The sequence below is a fragment of the Mercenaria mercenaria genome, chromosome 19 (genome assembly GCF_021730395.1).
Source record: "Mercenaria mercenaria strain notata chromosome 19, MADL_Memer_1, whole genome shotgun sequence".
NCBI classification, from domain to species: Eukaryota; Metazoa; Mollusca; class Bivalvia; order Venerida; family Veneridae; genus Mercenaria; species Mercenaria mercenaria.
Genome location: NC_069379.1, coordinates 231448 through 247686, shown reverse-complemented (window position 1 = coordinate 247686; position 16239 = coordinate 231448). Strand labels below are relative to the sequence as shown.

General features: G+C 32.7%; 1 protein-coding gene across 2 annotated transcripts in view; it reads left to right on the top strand.

Annotated features, from left to right (window-relative positions):
• The window catches only part of LOC123541730 (SPRY domain-containing protein 3-like), a 54448-nt gene that overhangs the window by 8997 nt on the left and 29212 nt on the right, over positions 1–16239 (top strand). The window contains exons 4-6 of one of the 2 annotated variants that reach the window (XM_045327299.2): positions 179–280; positions 2905–2992; positions 8365–8463. In XM_045327299.2, the coding sequence (XP_045183234.2) occupies positions 179–280; positions 2905–2992; positions 8365–8463 (289 nt within the window). Of the gene's footprint in view, positions 1–178; positions 281–2904; positions 2995–8364; positions 8464–16239 lie in introns of those variants that run through there. The other variant, XM_053531000.1, reaches the window with a different exon arrangement.

The following is a 16239-nucleotide window of genomic DNA, read 5'->3' as shown; positions in this document are numbered from 1 at the left end:
ACACGTACCAATATAAATCACCTTCTATCAGTACTGTACTATCATGATGATTTTATCTGTTATCATGAATGGACGCGTCCTCGCGTTTGCGCGGGAATCACGTTTTCATTAGGGATCAGTACAAACACAAATTGTTACCTAAATTAGTACATTGTAACGCTATAATGATCCTTTGCAGTTACGCGGATAATGGAAGTGGTGATGTTGGGCTGTTTGTGGACAAGGACTGGACAATACTTTGAAGTAGAGATATTAAGCTTGGGCCAACGTGGTACTATTGGTAAGAACGTATAGTTATATCATATACTTTGAAAGATGTTGATTTTCATATTTTCAAGACAAGAATATAACTGTTTTCTCCGTTACAGTATAATTATGTTTAGTTTTGACTACTTAAAATACAATGAAGCAGTGACACAATACTTTTGTTGCATCTTCGTCAAGTATGTCTATTGTACACATTAACAGAAAAAACGAAATGTAATCTTACTATTTAAACAAAACATGATACACACATGATACACACTGCAGAAATATTAGATTTACGTCTGTATATACATATATACATGCATTAACAATACAGACATGATTTACAATGATTTTTATTTTTTTTAAATATAATTCTAGAACTGAAGGAAAAGTGATACATTAGAGGTTTATATATAAGGATATTCCCTTTATTTGTATGTATTTATCACTTTCTTTTCAGCTTAATATGGAGAGCGTAGATATACTGACCTCGGGGTCGTGAGTTCGAGCCCTGGTTGAGGCGTATGTTCTCCTGGACGATTTGATCAAAGACTTTGTGTCTGAAATAATCCATGTCCACCTCTGATTCGTGTGGAGAAGTTGGCAATTACTTGCCTAGAACAGTTCAGTATTGGTACAGAATCCAGGAACGCTGGTTATGTTAACAGCTGACCGTTACATAACTGAAATACTGTTGAAAAACGGCTTAACCCTAAATAAAGATTAAACCTATACTTACTGGTGTGTGTCCGAGGAAGGAGAGCATTTACCATTTGACGACATTGATTACCATTTACTGATAAAACGACGATGCGACTACTTCTTATATTTCCAAAACGTACTCGTACTAGATCCAGTACCCTTCCACGACTACAAACTATTAAATTTATTAAATTAGATTTTTTTTAACATTTTACATCGCCTGTGTGACTAGAAGTTACGGTTCTTGTTTGGTTATCTGGCTATATCGTATTCTTTGTAATATTACAGTTTGTACGTTTTTTCAAGGAATGCCATATTAAAACTTTATTTTGCAACATATCACAATGCATGGGTGGCAAACAGTGACTCTCTTTATTATTTTGGTTATCAATCTGGATCAAAGTTTCCTTCTTATATTAGATCATATACGTGTTTATTTGCTAAATGTGATAGAAAAACCAGTAAACTAGAGACAAACCACATCTATGGTCTTTTTCCCCGGTAATGAATGGAAGTCACATTCCGAATTTGCTGTCAGAAGGTGTTCATTTTTTTGTTTTCTGTCTTAAGACGCTTTGCAAGTAATTGACATTAAGCACCTAGTCAAATTTGATCTTTGCAACCTTGAACGCAATGCAAAAGTATCATGTTATGATTATTATCCATCAGGAAATAAGGAAAATTACATGCACAGAAACCAAAACAAAACCTAACAAAACAACAAACAAACAAAACAAGAAATGTTTTCTATAGCGGTATTAAATCAACGGAGAATATGATATATTATTAAAATTAAACCAATTGTGAATTTGCATTGAGAATTTATATTAGGTATAATAAGACTCATTTAATGACAGAACACTGATAAATTATAACAGTTATCTGGTGAGCAAAATGTATATTATATGTAAGTATATATTGTAGCAGAGTAATAACCATAAACCCGTGTATTTTCAAGATCTCTTTTTTCCTGTATAAATATAGTATAAAGTTATTTATTCTACAGCTTCAAATGTAATACAAAATTGTAAATGATATATTTTGTGCAGTTTTCAACATTTTCTTATGTAAAATCTTGATTTTTACGGCGCTTATAGAATTATAATGAATCAAATTAACTAAAGCAATTATAAAAATGTTTGACTGCAGAGCTTTTATATCATAAACATTTGTCTTCCAAAAATGTGATATGAAAATATGTTTACCCCATGATGTAGGAATATCGATCAGGGCATAATTTATATATTTTTTTTTACCGAAAACATATAAAGGGACTAAACACTTGGAAACACAACATACTGAGTTAAATGAGTAATTGATACAATCATTGAAAAACAGAATATTATCGGTAAACCAAAAACATAATACAAGCAGAAAATAATAATAGTTATAATGTTATACTATTATAGTTAAACCATTGCTGAAATAGTGAAATGGTATAAGAATTCATGTGTGGTTAACGAGTAATAAGACACGTTTAATGACACAATACGGTAGTACTATAAGAGCTTTTGTGAACAAAAGATATTACGGAAAAGTAATGTAACAGAGATACAATCACAATATCGTGTATCTTCAAGACCGCTTTATCTTTATAATATAAATAAAATATTAAGTATTTCATTATACAGCTTCATAATAATCCATGAAAAAATATAGATAAAATATTTGGTGCAGTTTTCAACGTTTTCTTATGTAAAATCTTGATTTTTACGGAGTTTTTAAGATTATACTGCAGTAATGAATTAAATCAATCAATTTGAAGCATATTCTAAAAATGTTTGACTGCGGAGTCAGGATTGACTGATATCATTCAGGAATTAATTCAATTGTTTTTCTTTCATCTTAAGAATTATTTTATTACTAGAAACTTTACAGTTTTTATACAAGTTGATGTTAAAAATTGCTACAATGATTAATTCAGATATATAGAAGCATATGTTTATTTTTTAGCTATAGGTGTAGTACCACGTGATTATCCAGAAAATCATCAGCCCGGATGGGGAGAATATTCTATAGGATATCATGCAGACGACGGCTTGTAAGACATTTATAATATCTATTGCAAATACTACCAAAGTAGTAACATACAGTGATATGTACTGCAAGTAGCTGTGATTTCATACTTTTGATAATTCTTTGTCATACATAAACCTACAGTAGTTTTCGCCTTCGAACATATTTTTCTTTTTTATAGTTAGAAATTTCTTTGAGCCTATATGGTTGTTAGTTCTTCATTTCTCGAATATAAGTTCCTGATCTCATATGTAAAGACATAGAGTATTAATTATTGAAATGCTGGAACTCACGATACAAGATTACTTTGTCAAAACCACTGGACCGCTGGATCTTACAGCGCGGATGTCAAAACTTGTCGCATATGAAGTGGCTCTTTTAATACAGTCTTAAACTAAATGTAAATACTATAGATTAATTTGAAATAGCTTGAATCTTTTATCAAGAATATCAGCGTTAATTTACATACTAAGTAATACTTTTGCACTATGATAAATTTCTACTGTTTTTCACCTTAAAAATGCACATTTAATTTAAAGTGGTCATATGCTGAAAATCTGATTTAATTATAAAAATATAAAGTAATCAATTGATAAAAATTAGTGGGCTGTAGAGGCACTAAATGCAAATAAACAGTACAAATATTGAAAAGTGAGATCAGGTGAGAACACCACCTTGATTCTAAGTTAATTTATTATCCCCACCAGAAACACTTGCGAGCGTCATTTACACTTGACTGTTTATAATTTGCGTTGGAGATAAGTAACATATATAGAAGACGCTTCAATAACAGGAATCTTTCGTGTTCTTTAACGTGACAGGGGTAAAACTCCTTACGCGGGATTCTTATCACAGTGTTATGTTTTGTTGGAGGAGCGGAACCATAATGTCAGTTATTTGTAGTCAGAGAATGTTTTTCCTTTGCCAACGTGTAATGACATTTTATATTTGCAAGAAGGTAGTAAAGTCAGCAGAATATCTTACTAGCCAAAAGGTAATTCACTATTTTGTAATCGGATAGGATTTTATCGGCCTCTTTTAAATTACGAGGCACAGAAATGTCTCGTAGGTAGAAATCGGTCAATTTGACTTAAATGTGTTTATGTTATGCGTGTTAAATCGGAATGCTTGTGATTATTAAATAAAAGGTATTGAATGTTGATTTACAGATGGGGTAATATATTTAAATTTAGTGGCTTCTCCTGAGTATAACTGAAAGAAAAGCACGAGGTTTGAGACACATTTTGTATTTTCTATTTTTTAACTGCTATATGCGTGAGTTTCACTGAATGTCTACACTGGAAAAAAGGAGTTGAAACTGGGCCCATTGTGCTTGTTAGGGCACGTAGTCATCAGCGCCTGACACTTTGACTTAAGAAGGGTAAATGTTTAGTTGCCTATAATAATGTTAGTAGGATATCTGATGAAGCGCGATTTTTCAGGGTAGTGTGTACCTACAAAATGCATACTCATTTACATTTTAATTACTAGCTATGTGCAAATTTGTAAAGAAAAATAAGCATTTTTAAGTGTAAATTCTAGACGGTAAACGTTGACGAGTCGACGTTTTACATGTAGTAAAACAAATATTATACAAGTCGAAAGATTTCCTGCGGCCAGAAGTTAAACAGACAAGAAATTGTTATTGATGTTTGTGTGACCACAGTCTAAAAAGTAATTTATGGGTGAAAATCGAGCTTGATTTTTTATCGTACCATTACGCTTTAATGTAGGAAATATTACTCCATCTTACGTGTTTTACAAGTAGTTCTATGAAATATACATTTCCAAATAAGTATGAAATACACCGAATCGCAACAGGAGATAATCTATTTTTAATCTAATCTAAATTTATTTTAATAGCTCTTTGGTATTTCTTAATTCTGAAAGGCATTGTTTTGAGCAAAGTTACTATATTTCCCTTTTATGTATAACATAGCTTTTATCTCGACTGGTCACATTCCTTGACTATTGAAACACTTTACTAGAGCTGTCACAAATTGATTCATGCTTTCACCTGGACGTCGTTGACATATAGAGTAAAACAACACAGAACCATAATCAAGGAAATTAAAGAGCATTTAAAAATCTCTTATGCACAAGTAAGTATCAATATTGATCATTGCTGAAAATTTGAATAAATTATATGAAATAATGAATGATGAATTCAGATCACAAGCATTTCTCTATATCTCATATATAGCTTGCCAGCTATATTGCGAAAACGGCGTTCCATAAATGCGATAAACCAATCACATATCGGTAAAAAATCACGTGATATCACCCATTCCCCATGTGCTACACTACTTGTTGCATTCCAATATACCTGCGGCCTTCAGGCCGCAGGTAATAAACAGATGTTTCTATAACCACATGAATTGTTGTGTAGGGTCATTTGAGGAAGAAACAAAAACAACCACAGTTACATTATTTATTAATTTTATTTTGGTCAATGCTTTATTGTTGTTCTAATACGACTTACAGCGACAATTGTTGGGACAATTCTTTATGTCCGCCATATTTATCGAAAGAGCATATGAAATCTCGCAAGAAGTGTCATTCGTTATTATGATGATCTTCACAACATAACTTCGATTGATTTTTCGGAGCAGTGTGTATCTAAAATATGCACACTCATGCACAGTTTAATTGCTAGCCGAGTGCAAATTTGAAATAAATTGTTGAGGAGTCGATGTTTTACATGTAGTAAATTAAATCTTAAAAATTCAGATGTTTCTTCAACACATTGATTGTTGCATAGAGTCATTTTAGGAAGAAACAAAAACAACAACAGTTTCATTATTTCGTATTTCTGAATTTTATTTTTGTCAATGCTTTATTGTTGTTTGCATACGACTTAGTGACAATTGCTGGGACAATTCTTTATGGCCGCCTTATTTATCGAAAGAGCATATGAAATCTCGCACGAAGTGTCAATCGTTATTATGACGGTCTTCTCAATATTACTTCAATTGCGTTTCCAGAGCAGTGTGTACCTACAAAATGCACTCTCATGCACAATTTAATTGCTAGCTGTATATTTGAAATAAAAAGTTGAGGATTATCTGTAATTAAAACAAATCTTATATCATACAGATGTTTCTTCAACACATTGATTCTTATGTAGAGTCATTTTAGGAAAAACGCAAAAACAACAACAGTTACATATTTTTTATCAATTTTATTTTTGTCAATGTTTTAATGTTGTTCGGCTATGACTAACAATGACACTTTCAAAGAGAACTGCCCTGTTTGTATCGTTTGGAAAAAATTTTATGCCCCCCAAATTTATCGAAAGGGCTTACGAAATATAGCACATAGTGTGTGTCGTTATTACGATTATGTTCTCAACTATATATTGACTAAAATTATTGTCACTTGTCGCATCAGACAGGAAAAATCATAATTTATATTGCAAACATGGAGTGCTTTTAAAAAGCTACTATGCGACTTTCTTGGTTTTTCGTGTAATATGAAACACAATATTTTCCTTTCTGCCACACGGAACACTTTTACTAAATTTATTTCTCTTCGCGCCATTGAACACATTTTGTTCATTAGTGTTGTCAAAATTCTGGTACCCTGTCCTATGATGGTTCCTATTCAGACGTTATATTATGGATGTAAATATCTGTTTTTAAGCACGCGTGTGACACATTCCATTAAGCAAGTCGCATTCCATATTTCATTGTTTTTCGTCGCCGGCTTCATGTTCTTCCTGTTTTCGGAAACCTTCGTCGGAGTTTTAGTTAGAATTTAATAGTCAAGTTACATTATAGTACCTGTACTTTGGCCGAGATGAAACAAGGACGTTTATAAAAGAGTCTTTAAAATCTTGAGGTAGCTAAGACTGTAATAGATAAACTACATTTATAAATTTGAGCGCATTATATGAACATGGCGATAAATTATTTATATATATATATTAGATATATTTCACCCAAACCAATTTAAAATAAGAATAACAGTAAAATGTGACCATTAAAAATAAAGTTTATATTGTGCACAACTACGCAGTGACACAATTCTTTTTAAACATGATGTCCTAAGAGAAAAAGTATATTAATGACGTGACATAATGATTCCATAATTATAGATAGTTGATAATACTAGAAAATAAGTGTTTTTCTTGTTAATGCAGAATTTATAACATAAAACATTGTAATTTATTTATCCAAGACAAAGTAAACTCTACGGCATTTTAGAACTAAATGTTATATATGTTGTCATAACAACCGAAATATCAAAATACTTATGTACCATAAGAAGACAGAGGTTTATATCTAAGAGGATACAAACAAATGAATACATAATCAGACATGTTCAGAACGAGCCCATTAAAATTAACTTATACTGACAAAATATTCAAATGTTGAGATACAAGTATGCAAACATCAATATTTACTTTCAATTAATAATCAAGTACAAACTTCAAAGAGATAGAGTAAACATTTTGCGTACGCAAATATAATTCTGGTCAAAGGATTCTAAAATGCAAACATATTCATACATACATGTACATAATATATTATATTTTAGTTTTAAATCGAAATAGCCCTGCATATGTAAAAACAAACACATGCAGCTATACTTAACCTATATAATCACGTTTAGTCACAATAGAATGTATATTTGAATGTAGATTTTTGTTTAGAATTAACAGTTAGATGGTAGATTTTTACTGAAACCGTCGATATTCGGTTAAAATCTCAGGATGCATACCATAGACTAGAAGTATGACTGAAATTATCTCAACTGTTTGTGCGAAATTAGGTTTTTAGATCGATTTTCTTTTAAAGTCTGTAACTCTATTGACATTTGATTATTTGCGATGAACATTTACATATACATAATCTTCCTCTGTTTAAAAAAGTAAAATGAAATTGCTGCAATATCTGGATCTCCTAACAACAAAGCTCGTAAAAGTTTAGTGAACAATTAGACATTCTGCTGAGTGTATACGAGGAGCGTTCAATAAATAATGATACTCCGGTTGTAGTTCTGTAACCGGTTGTTATTTTTTAAAATGATTTTCAATACTTCGTAGAGCAATTTATTGGAAAACAAAATGCCATAAGAATTGTAAAAACGGGTAGATTCGAAGTAAAAAATATAATAATTTGAGATGAATTACTGGGACTTTGTATGGATGTTTTTCTACTTTTTTTACAATGAATCTAAAGCTTAATAACTGAATAATTATCAAAACAATGTCATATACCGCTCCAGGGTATAAGATCCACGGGTGTTGGATTTTTTTTCCTATATCACGTTCCGGTCTGCTGGTTAAGTGGTATTCGTTTGAAAGTTTCTTTTGCTATATTGAAGATAATAAGCTATATTAATTTATAAATGCTAACTGTTTTTTTTTTGTTATTTATATGTCTTTATAATCAGGTTGTATAATGAAACGGGTACTGGGAAGAAATTTGGACCAAAGTGCAATGTTGGTGACAGGATAGGCTGCGGGATAACTTGGATAAGTATGAGTGATTGGTATGTACTTTGAGACTTTAATTGTAACTGTTTCCAGACATATGTATACATAAGTCTACATACATACATCTTCCTTAAATCAAATACCCGGTTTATTCAATAAATAATACAATTGCCTAAATGTGCTTTAAAGTATATTAAATGAATATAAATCTAGTAAAACATGTTTCTAAACAAGTCATGGAACAACTATGAACAAATTACATATAAAAATGTTTCAGTCGAGGGTAGTATCCGCCATTATACACTTGCTATATTTCAATCATTGATTTTGTTAATGTCACTAATAGGCGACCACTGCTAACTTCTATGTGTTTAAATTGAATATTACAATGCAGATTTAAGTTTTCATATATGCTTCCGTGTATATAATTGCATCATGCAACATAATAACTACAAAGTACATACGTATTTCATACATATGTTAGCTTTTGACTTGCGTGCAAAATGAAACATGATACAGTTTGCTTCAAAACACGTTAACTACAGATTTTCAAACACACATAATTCATGTCATATAATGCACGATATTTATATAATTCTTGTAAGCGATCAAAAAGGAAACAGATAACACAGTAACTTGAGTAATAAATCGTTACGTAAAACAAGCTATATTCTGTAGCACAAAGACAACTTTTAGAAGGTACCAATAACATTATTTTCTGACCTCACAGAAATTTAAACACTGATTGAACAACAACAAAAATACCAGTGTTATTTTCACTTCGGGAGGACGTAAGTGGTGTTTTGTAATCTTAGACGCGTCAAGGTAGGATTGCGATAACACGAAGCAGGAGGAATAGTTTCAAGAGTCATAAAAATATTGACCAAGTAGTGATCCAACTTCGACAATATTCCTTTTCATATTATTAATGTTGAGCAGTGAGGTAGAACCTTAAGGTGATCTAGTAGTATTCCCAATTGGAGTATGTTTAATCCCCCGCCACGAGTGGTGGGGGTTATACGAATGGTTTCCTTCCGTCCTTCCGTAACATATTGTGTCCGCTCTTGAAGGACTTTCATGAAACCTAAGACAAATAATCACCTCATCAAGACCATTTAGTCAGCCAGGTCGTTTCAAGGTCAAGGTCACAACTTAAGGTCAAATGTTTGAGCCGTCCATTTCGTGTCCGCTCTGTATCTCCTAAACACCTTAAAGTATAATAATGAAACTCGGGTCATATCATAACCTCATAAAGACAATGTGCAGAACATATGAGTCATACATGTTTGCTCAATGTCAAAGTCACAACTCAAGGTCAAACGTTAAATACTTCCATTTCGTGTCCGGTCAGTATCTTCTTAACCCCTTGAAAGATTTTCATCAATCTTAGGTCAAATGATCACCTCATCAAGGTAATGTGCAGAACCATTAAGTCAGCCATGTTGGCTCGAGGTCAAGGTCACAACTACAATTCAAAGATTTGAGCCTTCCGTTTTGTGTACGCTCTGTATCTCCTACTCCACTTGAAGGATTCATATGATCACCTATCAAAGACGATGAAATTATGAGTCAGCCATGCCGGTTCAAGGTCAAGGTCACAACTCGAGGTCAAAGGTTTAAGCCTTCAGTTGCGTGTCCACTCTATATCTCCTAAACTCCTTAAAGGGATTTTATAAAACTTGGGTCAAATGATCACCCCATCAAGATGATGTGCAGAACTGATAAGTAAGCCATGCCGGTGTAATGAAGTATTTTGACCCCTATAGAATAATAACCCCCCCCCCCCGGTCATTATTCTATAGAAAAAGTGACCCCCCGGTCATAGTATTATGACCTCCAGATCATAGTACTATGACTCCCCCACGTGAAGTAAACTGAACCTCACGAAGAATATTGACTCCCATAAAAAAACGACCCGCGGTCATTTGGTCAAATTTAGTGATAACTCATGTATCTAAGGCCTAATTGCTGCATTTTATGCCCCCACTCGGGGGAGGGGGGCATATAGATTTTCCCTTGTCCGTCCGTCCGTTTTACCATTAGCCCCAGATACCATCACTTGACACAGAAATCAGAGCATTCCGCAACGGGAAAAGGGATTCTATTTCTAGACGCTGTATCTTGGTGTATACATTTTTTTCAGGAAAATAACAATTCACGATACGTTCACAAAACACACCAGTGTCAATAATCCCTGCAAACTTCGGTATGAAGTAATTCTTCAGAAGAAAACTGCACAAGAAACTGCTAGCATAGAACTTAGTATTAATAGAAGTTGCAATACTTAGCAGTGGCAGTAAAGTACGGTAGCGGCAACAATAGAAAGTAATAGTAGTAGTAGTAGTAGTAGTAGTAGTAGTGGCAGTGGTAGTGGCAGTGGCAGCAGCAGCAGCAGCAGCAGCAGCAGAGGAATAAGTGACAGCAACAACAGCAGCAGGAGAAGAAGAGGTAGATGTACAAGATGTATTAGTGGAAGCAAGTATAGTAGTATCAGTAGTAGCAGTTGTAGTAGTAGTAGTAGAAGTAGTAGTAGTAGTAGTAGTAGAAGAAGAAGAAGTACATGTAGTAATAGCAATAGAAGTAGCGGCACCAGTAGTAGTAGTACAATCAAAATGTTAACTATTGGCAATGGAGAGTATTAGAGTTGTAGATCTAGTAAAATTGTCCGTTAGGTTTGGTGGGGATCACTTTTTAATAGATATTATCGTCGAAAGGCTTTTTAGGAGCCGGTGTTTTACACGGAAAGTAACTTTTTTAAATAGAATGATGTCCGGGAATCGATATTGTATGAGAGTTCGAATGTAGTAATTTCGGCAGTGAGTATTTTACATGGAAGGAGTCACTTTTTCTATAGAATAATAACCGGGGTCGTTATTCTATGAGATTCGAAGGGAGTCATCTTTAGGGAGTCAGTATTTTACTTGGAGGGGTCATTATTCTATAGAGTTTTCAAAGGGAGTCAGTTTTTTATAAGGGGAGTCAATATTTTACAGGAAAGGTCGTTATTCTATGGGGGTCGAAATACTTCATTACACCGGCTCTTTCTACAAAAAATATTGAAGTGAATAATCTTTCTTTAACCAAACGTTTTGAGATGCCTTTAGCAAGTTTAGACACCGGTTAGACGAATAGCATTTGCACAATACTAATTATTTCTGAGGATGTCACCGTAAATATTAGATTCAAAGTACGCAGCATTTGAGACATTTCTTTATCAGAACATATAACTTGAATATAGGGATAAGGCATATGTACTAACGTATCCCCAATCATTCTGTTGATGTAATCCATGAATAAAATGTCCATTAGAATAATTAGAATAGAATGCGTAAAAAGCAAAATATTCGAAAACTGAACCCATTGTGAATTATCATCTGAAAAACTGGTAACTACTTTTTGCTTCCAATTTTCCAGGTAATTATCAACAGATCTAGTGAATTCACTATTATCTTAATGCTATAATAATACTTTTAAACATGTCATAGTATTGAACGCCCATACACAATGTTTTAAATGAAAAGTGAAAACTGTTATTTACAGAATTAAATTGGTCTATCAATCAAAACTATAAACACGTAACGTTATTTGAATAAGAGTAGACAGATCATCTTTCTAACAGTATTATCAACACTTTAAAGGTGCATTTTTGCACATGCACATTGCTCACTAGTCTTCATTTGTCTGAAACACTGTAATGGTAAATTTCTCCATTTCCAAGCTTTTATTTGTTAATGATAATGTCATACTGATGTATGAAACCTGTCCAGTATACAGATTTTAATTTTCTTTAATTGCCTTGTAAAGGTGTTTGTTCAGTATATATTCATGCATTTTATATATGTGGATGAGACGTATTACTATGACAATGCAATAATCATTTTGCGAAATAATTTCTGATATCAAAGGCTCAGATTAAAATTTCGAAAATATGATAACTTGTTTGATAATCACAATAGTGAAATATGCGTTTTTAAATAATTTTGTTTTTAAACAAATAAGAGTTGTAGCACATTTATCATCATTAGCCATGGCACTATCATCGAAGACTGAGGATCAGAATTCTTATTAGTTTTGAATCTTATGAAGTTCGATTACAAGATAACCTGAAGATTGAAATTTAAGTTTCCAAAAATTCTTACATTAAAATAAGCATTTCATTTCAAGACTGCCTAATAATTGTAATTTCTGTCTTCCGAAAGCTGAATATTACTTTTTGTTAAATTATATTCCTGTCAGGATATCAAAAGTCAAAATTCTTAGGAAAAAAAATTCGAGAATGTCGAGCCCAAGAGTTTAATTTAGAGTTCTAATTGTATTTCAGGTCAGATTAAATATTGAAATTCAAATTTATAATCTGAAGCTCTGCCTATCCCTCAAAATGTGACTCAAAATTGCTTTCAAATTTTCAAGAAACCGATTTTCTAGCCGACTTTGGATTTGGAACCAGTTCAAAGATTAAAAATAAAAGTTAATATAGAAAGTCAATTATTGAGCTAACATTTACACGAAAGTCATGTTATGTCGAATTTTAACAATATAAACATTTAATTCCAAACTTCAAGTTTGGACTAATTTCAATTTCAACTCGAAATTTTGTGTTTTCTTTTCCTTTGATTTTCGATCTCAGACTTTGCCCAAATTTTAGTGTCAGCTGAATGTTCGTCCTTTTGAAAATTTGAATTTTGATCTTCTGACTGGCCCAAAATTTGATACCGTCTTAAATCCAGCTCTTACTGTTTATTATCGGCTTTTGACATACAAATTCATATAATTATAATTGACGTAGATACACACAAATGTTCAAATTTTGCCAATAACGAAGAAATACCTACACTATTCCACAGAACGCGTCAAAAAATTATTTTTTGCTTCAGCTCAAAAACTGTAGTCAAATTGAAACTCTTGCTAAATAAATATAGATTATCGATTGCTACGATCTTATAGGGTACAAAATAAATTGTGTATTCATGGTCATATAGAATGAATTTCAATAGGTTACCAAGAGTTTACTATTTATAGCGATAGTTCCAATTAAAAGGATCTTATCTCAGAATGAGTGTTGCTTTATATCATTTTTTACCAAATATAATAACAAAATCTTGCTTTCTTCTTTTGTAAGCGTCTTGATAAAAAAACTTTTCTCAAACTTCTTATTTATTGTCATGTAGTTCCGCTTTTAAATAATGCTTCCAATTATGTCATTAATTATGATTTGTAATCCCTTACTATAATTGGAATATTGGGGTAAGAATATTTCTGGCTGTGAAGCAGTTGTCAAATACATACATGTATGATATCAGAGAATGTTTGGAAGACTTGTTGAATAAACTAAATTTCAGTATAATAAAAGTTGGGAATTAGATAAATATGTTATAAGTATCATATTACAGATAATATTATATTAGTCTTCAATAGTTACAAACCGGCTAAATTTATCGTAACAGGGAGAGAGTCGGCCTACGGATCGCGGGGTCGTAAGTTCGATCCTCGTGCGGGGCGTATATTCTCCTTGACGACTTGATAAAATACATTGAGTCTGAAATAGTTCGCCATCCACCTCTGATGCATGTGGGGAAGTTGGCAGTTACTTGCGGAGAACAAGATTGTACTGGTACAGAATCCACGATGACTGGTTCGGTTAACTGTCCACCGTTACATGACTGAAATGCTGTTGAAAATCGGCGTTAAACCAATAACAAACAAACAAACAAAGATATAGTTACTGAGTCATTTGACATTTAAAGGACTTACCAACAAGTTCATGGCCATTCATATAGTTCATTGTTCCTTTTGATTGTCATACAGGTGCAAAGAGAAATACCATATATCATTATCAACGTGACATAATTGATGACCAGAACAATACACCCTATAACCTTAGGACTGCCAGCACATATTTATGCAATCTCGCGAGGCATATGTATGTTTTTGACAACACAGAAAATGCCGTCTTTCGACCTTCAGCTATTTCCGAAAGTAAATGAAATGAAAGTAAAAATGCTATACTTAAAAACGAAAGCCGCAGTTTGATTCGTAGATAGTCAGGGGTTACGCGCAGGGGTAACTCTGTTTAAATGTATGCGCGTGGACTTTATTTTTGCTATTGGGGAGCCAATTTTCAGCATTTTATTACGAATTGAAATTACTTAGGCTTTACTGCAGCATTTTAATCTATGCAAAAATATTTGAGCTCTGGATAAACACAAATCCCACAGGGCTCCGTAATGGACCAAGGGTACATTAATAATTTTGGAACTTCATCAATTCGCTTATAATGTCATTTAGATTTTGTCTGAGAGTGTCAGTATATGCCTCAGATGTAAGATATAGCCGTATTTGAGAGCTGCAGACCTAGACATTTCAGAAATATTTTCAAAATAAGTTTCGTGTAATAAATGTTGCTTCTACGGAAGTGTGATAGGGCCATCAGACGCTAAAACTTTTTTTAGTACGTTAAGGCTGCGGAAAGGATATATCTTATTTTAAGTAAATTAAAACTAATGTATTAGCAAAACGATAATTGTATTTAAAATTTCAATATTCGTAAGACAAAATACAAATCATCAGTTCTATAATGTGTGCTACTGACCCGCCAATTGCCACTGCATTGCTGGGCTAAAATAAAAAAAGTTTATGAAATGGAATTCATGAAAACGTATTCACGATGTCATGTAATTAAACATTTTTCGAATGGCCTGTCGTCGAATATCAATTCTATTGATCGGCAAGCTCAGTAAGTGTTTATTATCATACCGTTTGCAAAGCTAAAATGATGTATATCATCCTCTTATAGGCATTCTAGTTTTCGCTTCTTGTCGTAAAGCTCTCCCTCTATCCATTCGAACCAGGAATGAATAGAATGCAAGAAACTATGACCACTTTACTGAGAACATGATGAAAATGCGTCGAAAATACCTGCTTCCATATTCATTGAACGATAGTCTTTACAAGGCGAGAAAATTTCACAAAACATTAATTTGGACTACATTGAAGTGGAACAATGAAGCACATCCCCGGTGGATTGTCATCATCGATAATCTCTATTGTATTTGTGAAGTTGTAACTTATATTTGCTACTCATGCGTTGTCTTTTTCTGCTGTTTAGCAGATTGACCTCCATTACATGAAAAACAAAACGGATATGTTATGTTGTAATAAAGCGATTTGTGTTTATGCGATAAGTGAATACGCTTTTGCAACAATTCAGTTTACGCACAATGAAGTAAAAGGGCTGACACAAATAAATTTGATAAGCATAACTAAGTTTACGTTGTAAACATTTAATTTCTTATTGTACTCTACCATAAACCTGTATTATCGAAAACTGACATAATTTTGCTCATGGATTAATTAAAAATGCAGACAATTTTATGAAATTTATTTTCGTGCAAAAATCTAACACTGTATGTAATTATAAATATTCAATAGAAATGTTTTTCTTACCAACGCACATTTTGTTTTTCAAAACGATGACCAGATTTGAATTAAGAGAGAGCTTAATAACAATTCATATTTTAGATTAAATCGAAATGATATACATGGATAATGACAGTTGCAGCAATACGGAGTTAGTCCTTAGCAGCGACTTGCGAAAATGAGATATATGCGTTTTCGAGCGTCAAAATACGTGCGATGTATTTGTGAAAAGAAGTCTAGTTGATGTTTTCAGTGTTCTATGTATTTTCAACGTACGGACAAATATTCTGTCTAGTGTTTCATAGAAATGTTTTCTGACTTACAGCGAGTAAGTCTTTATTCTTATTAGGGTGTCCACAGACGACGGTATGTTCTACCTGTACAACACCACGAAAGATATATAATTTTAAAGTTGT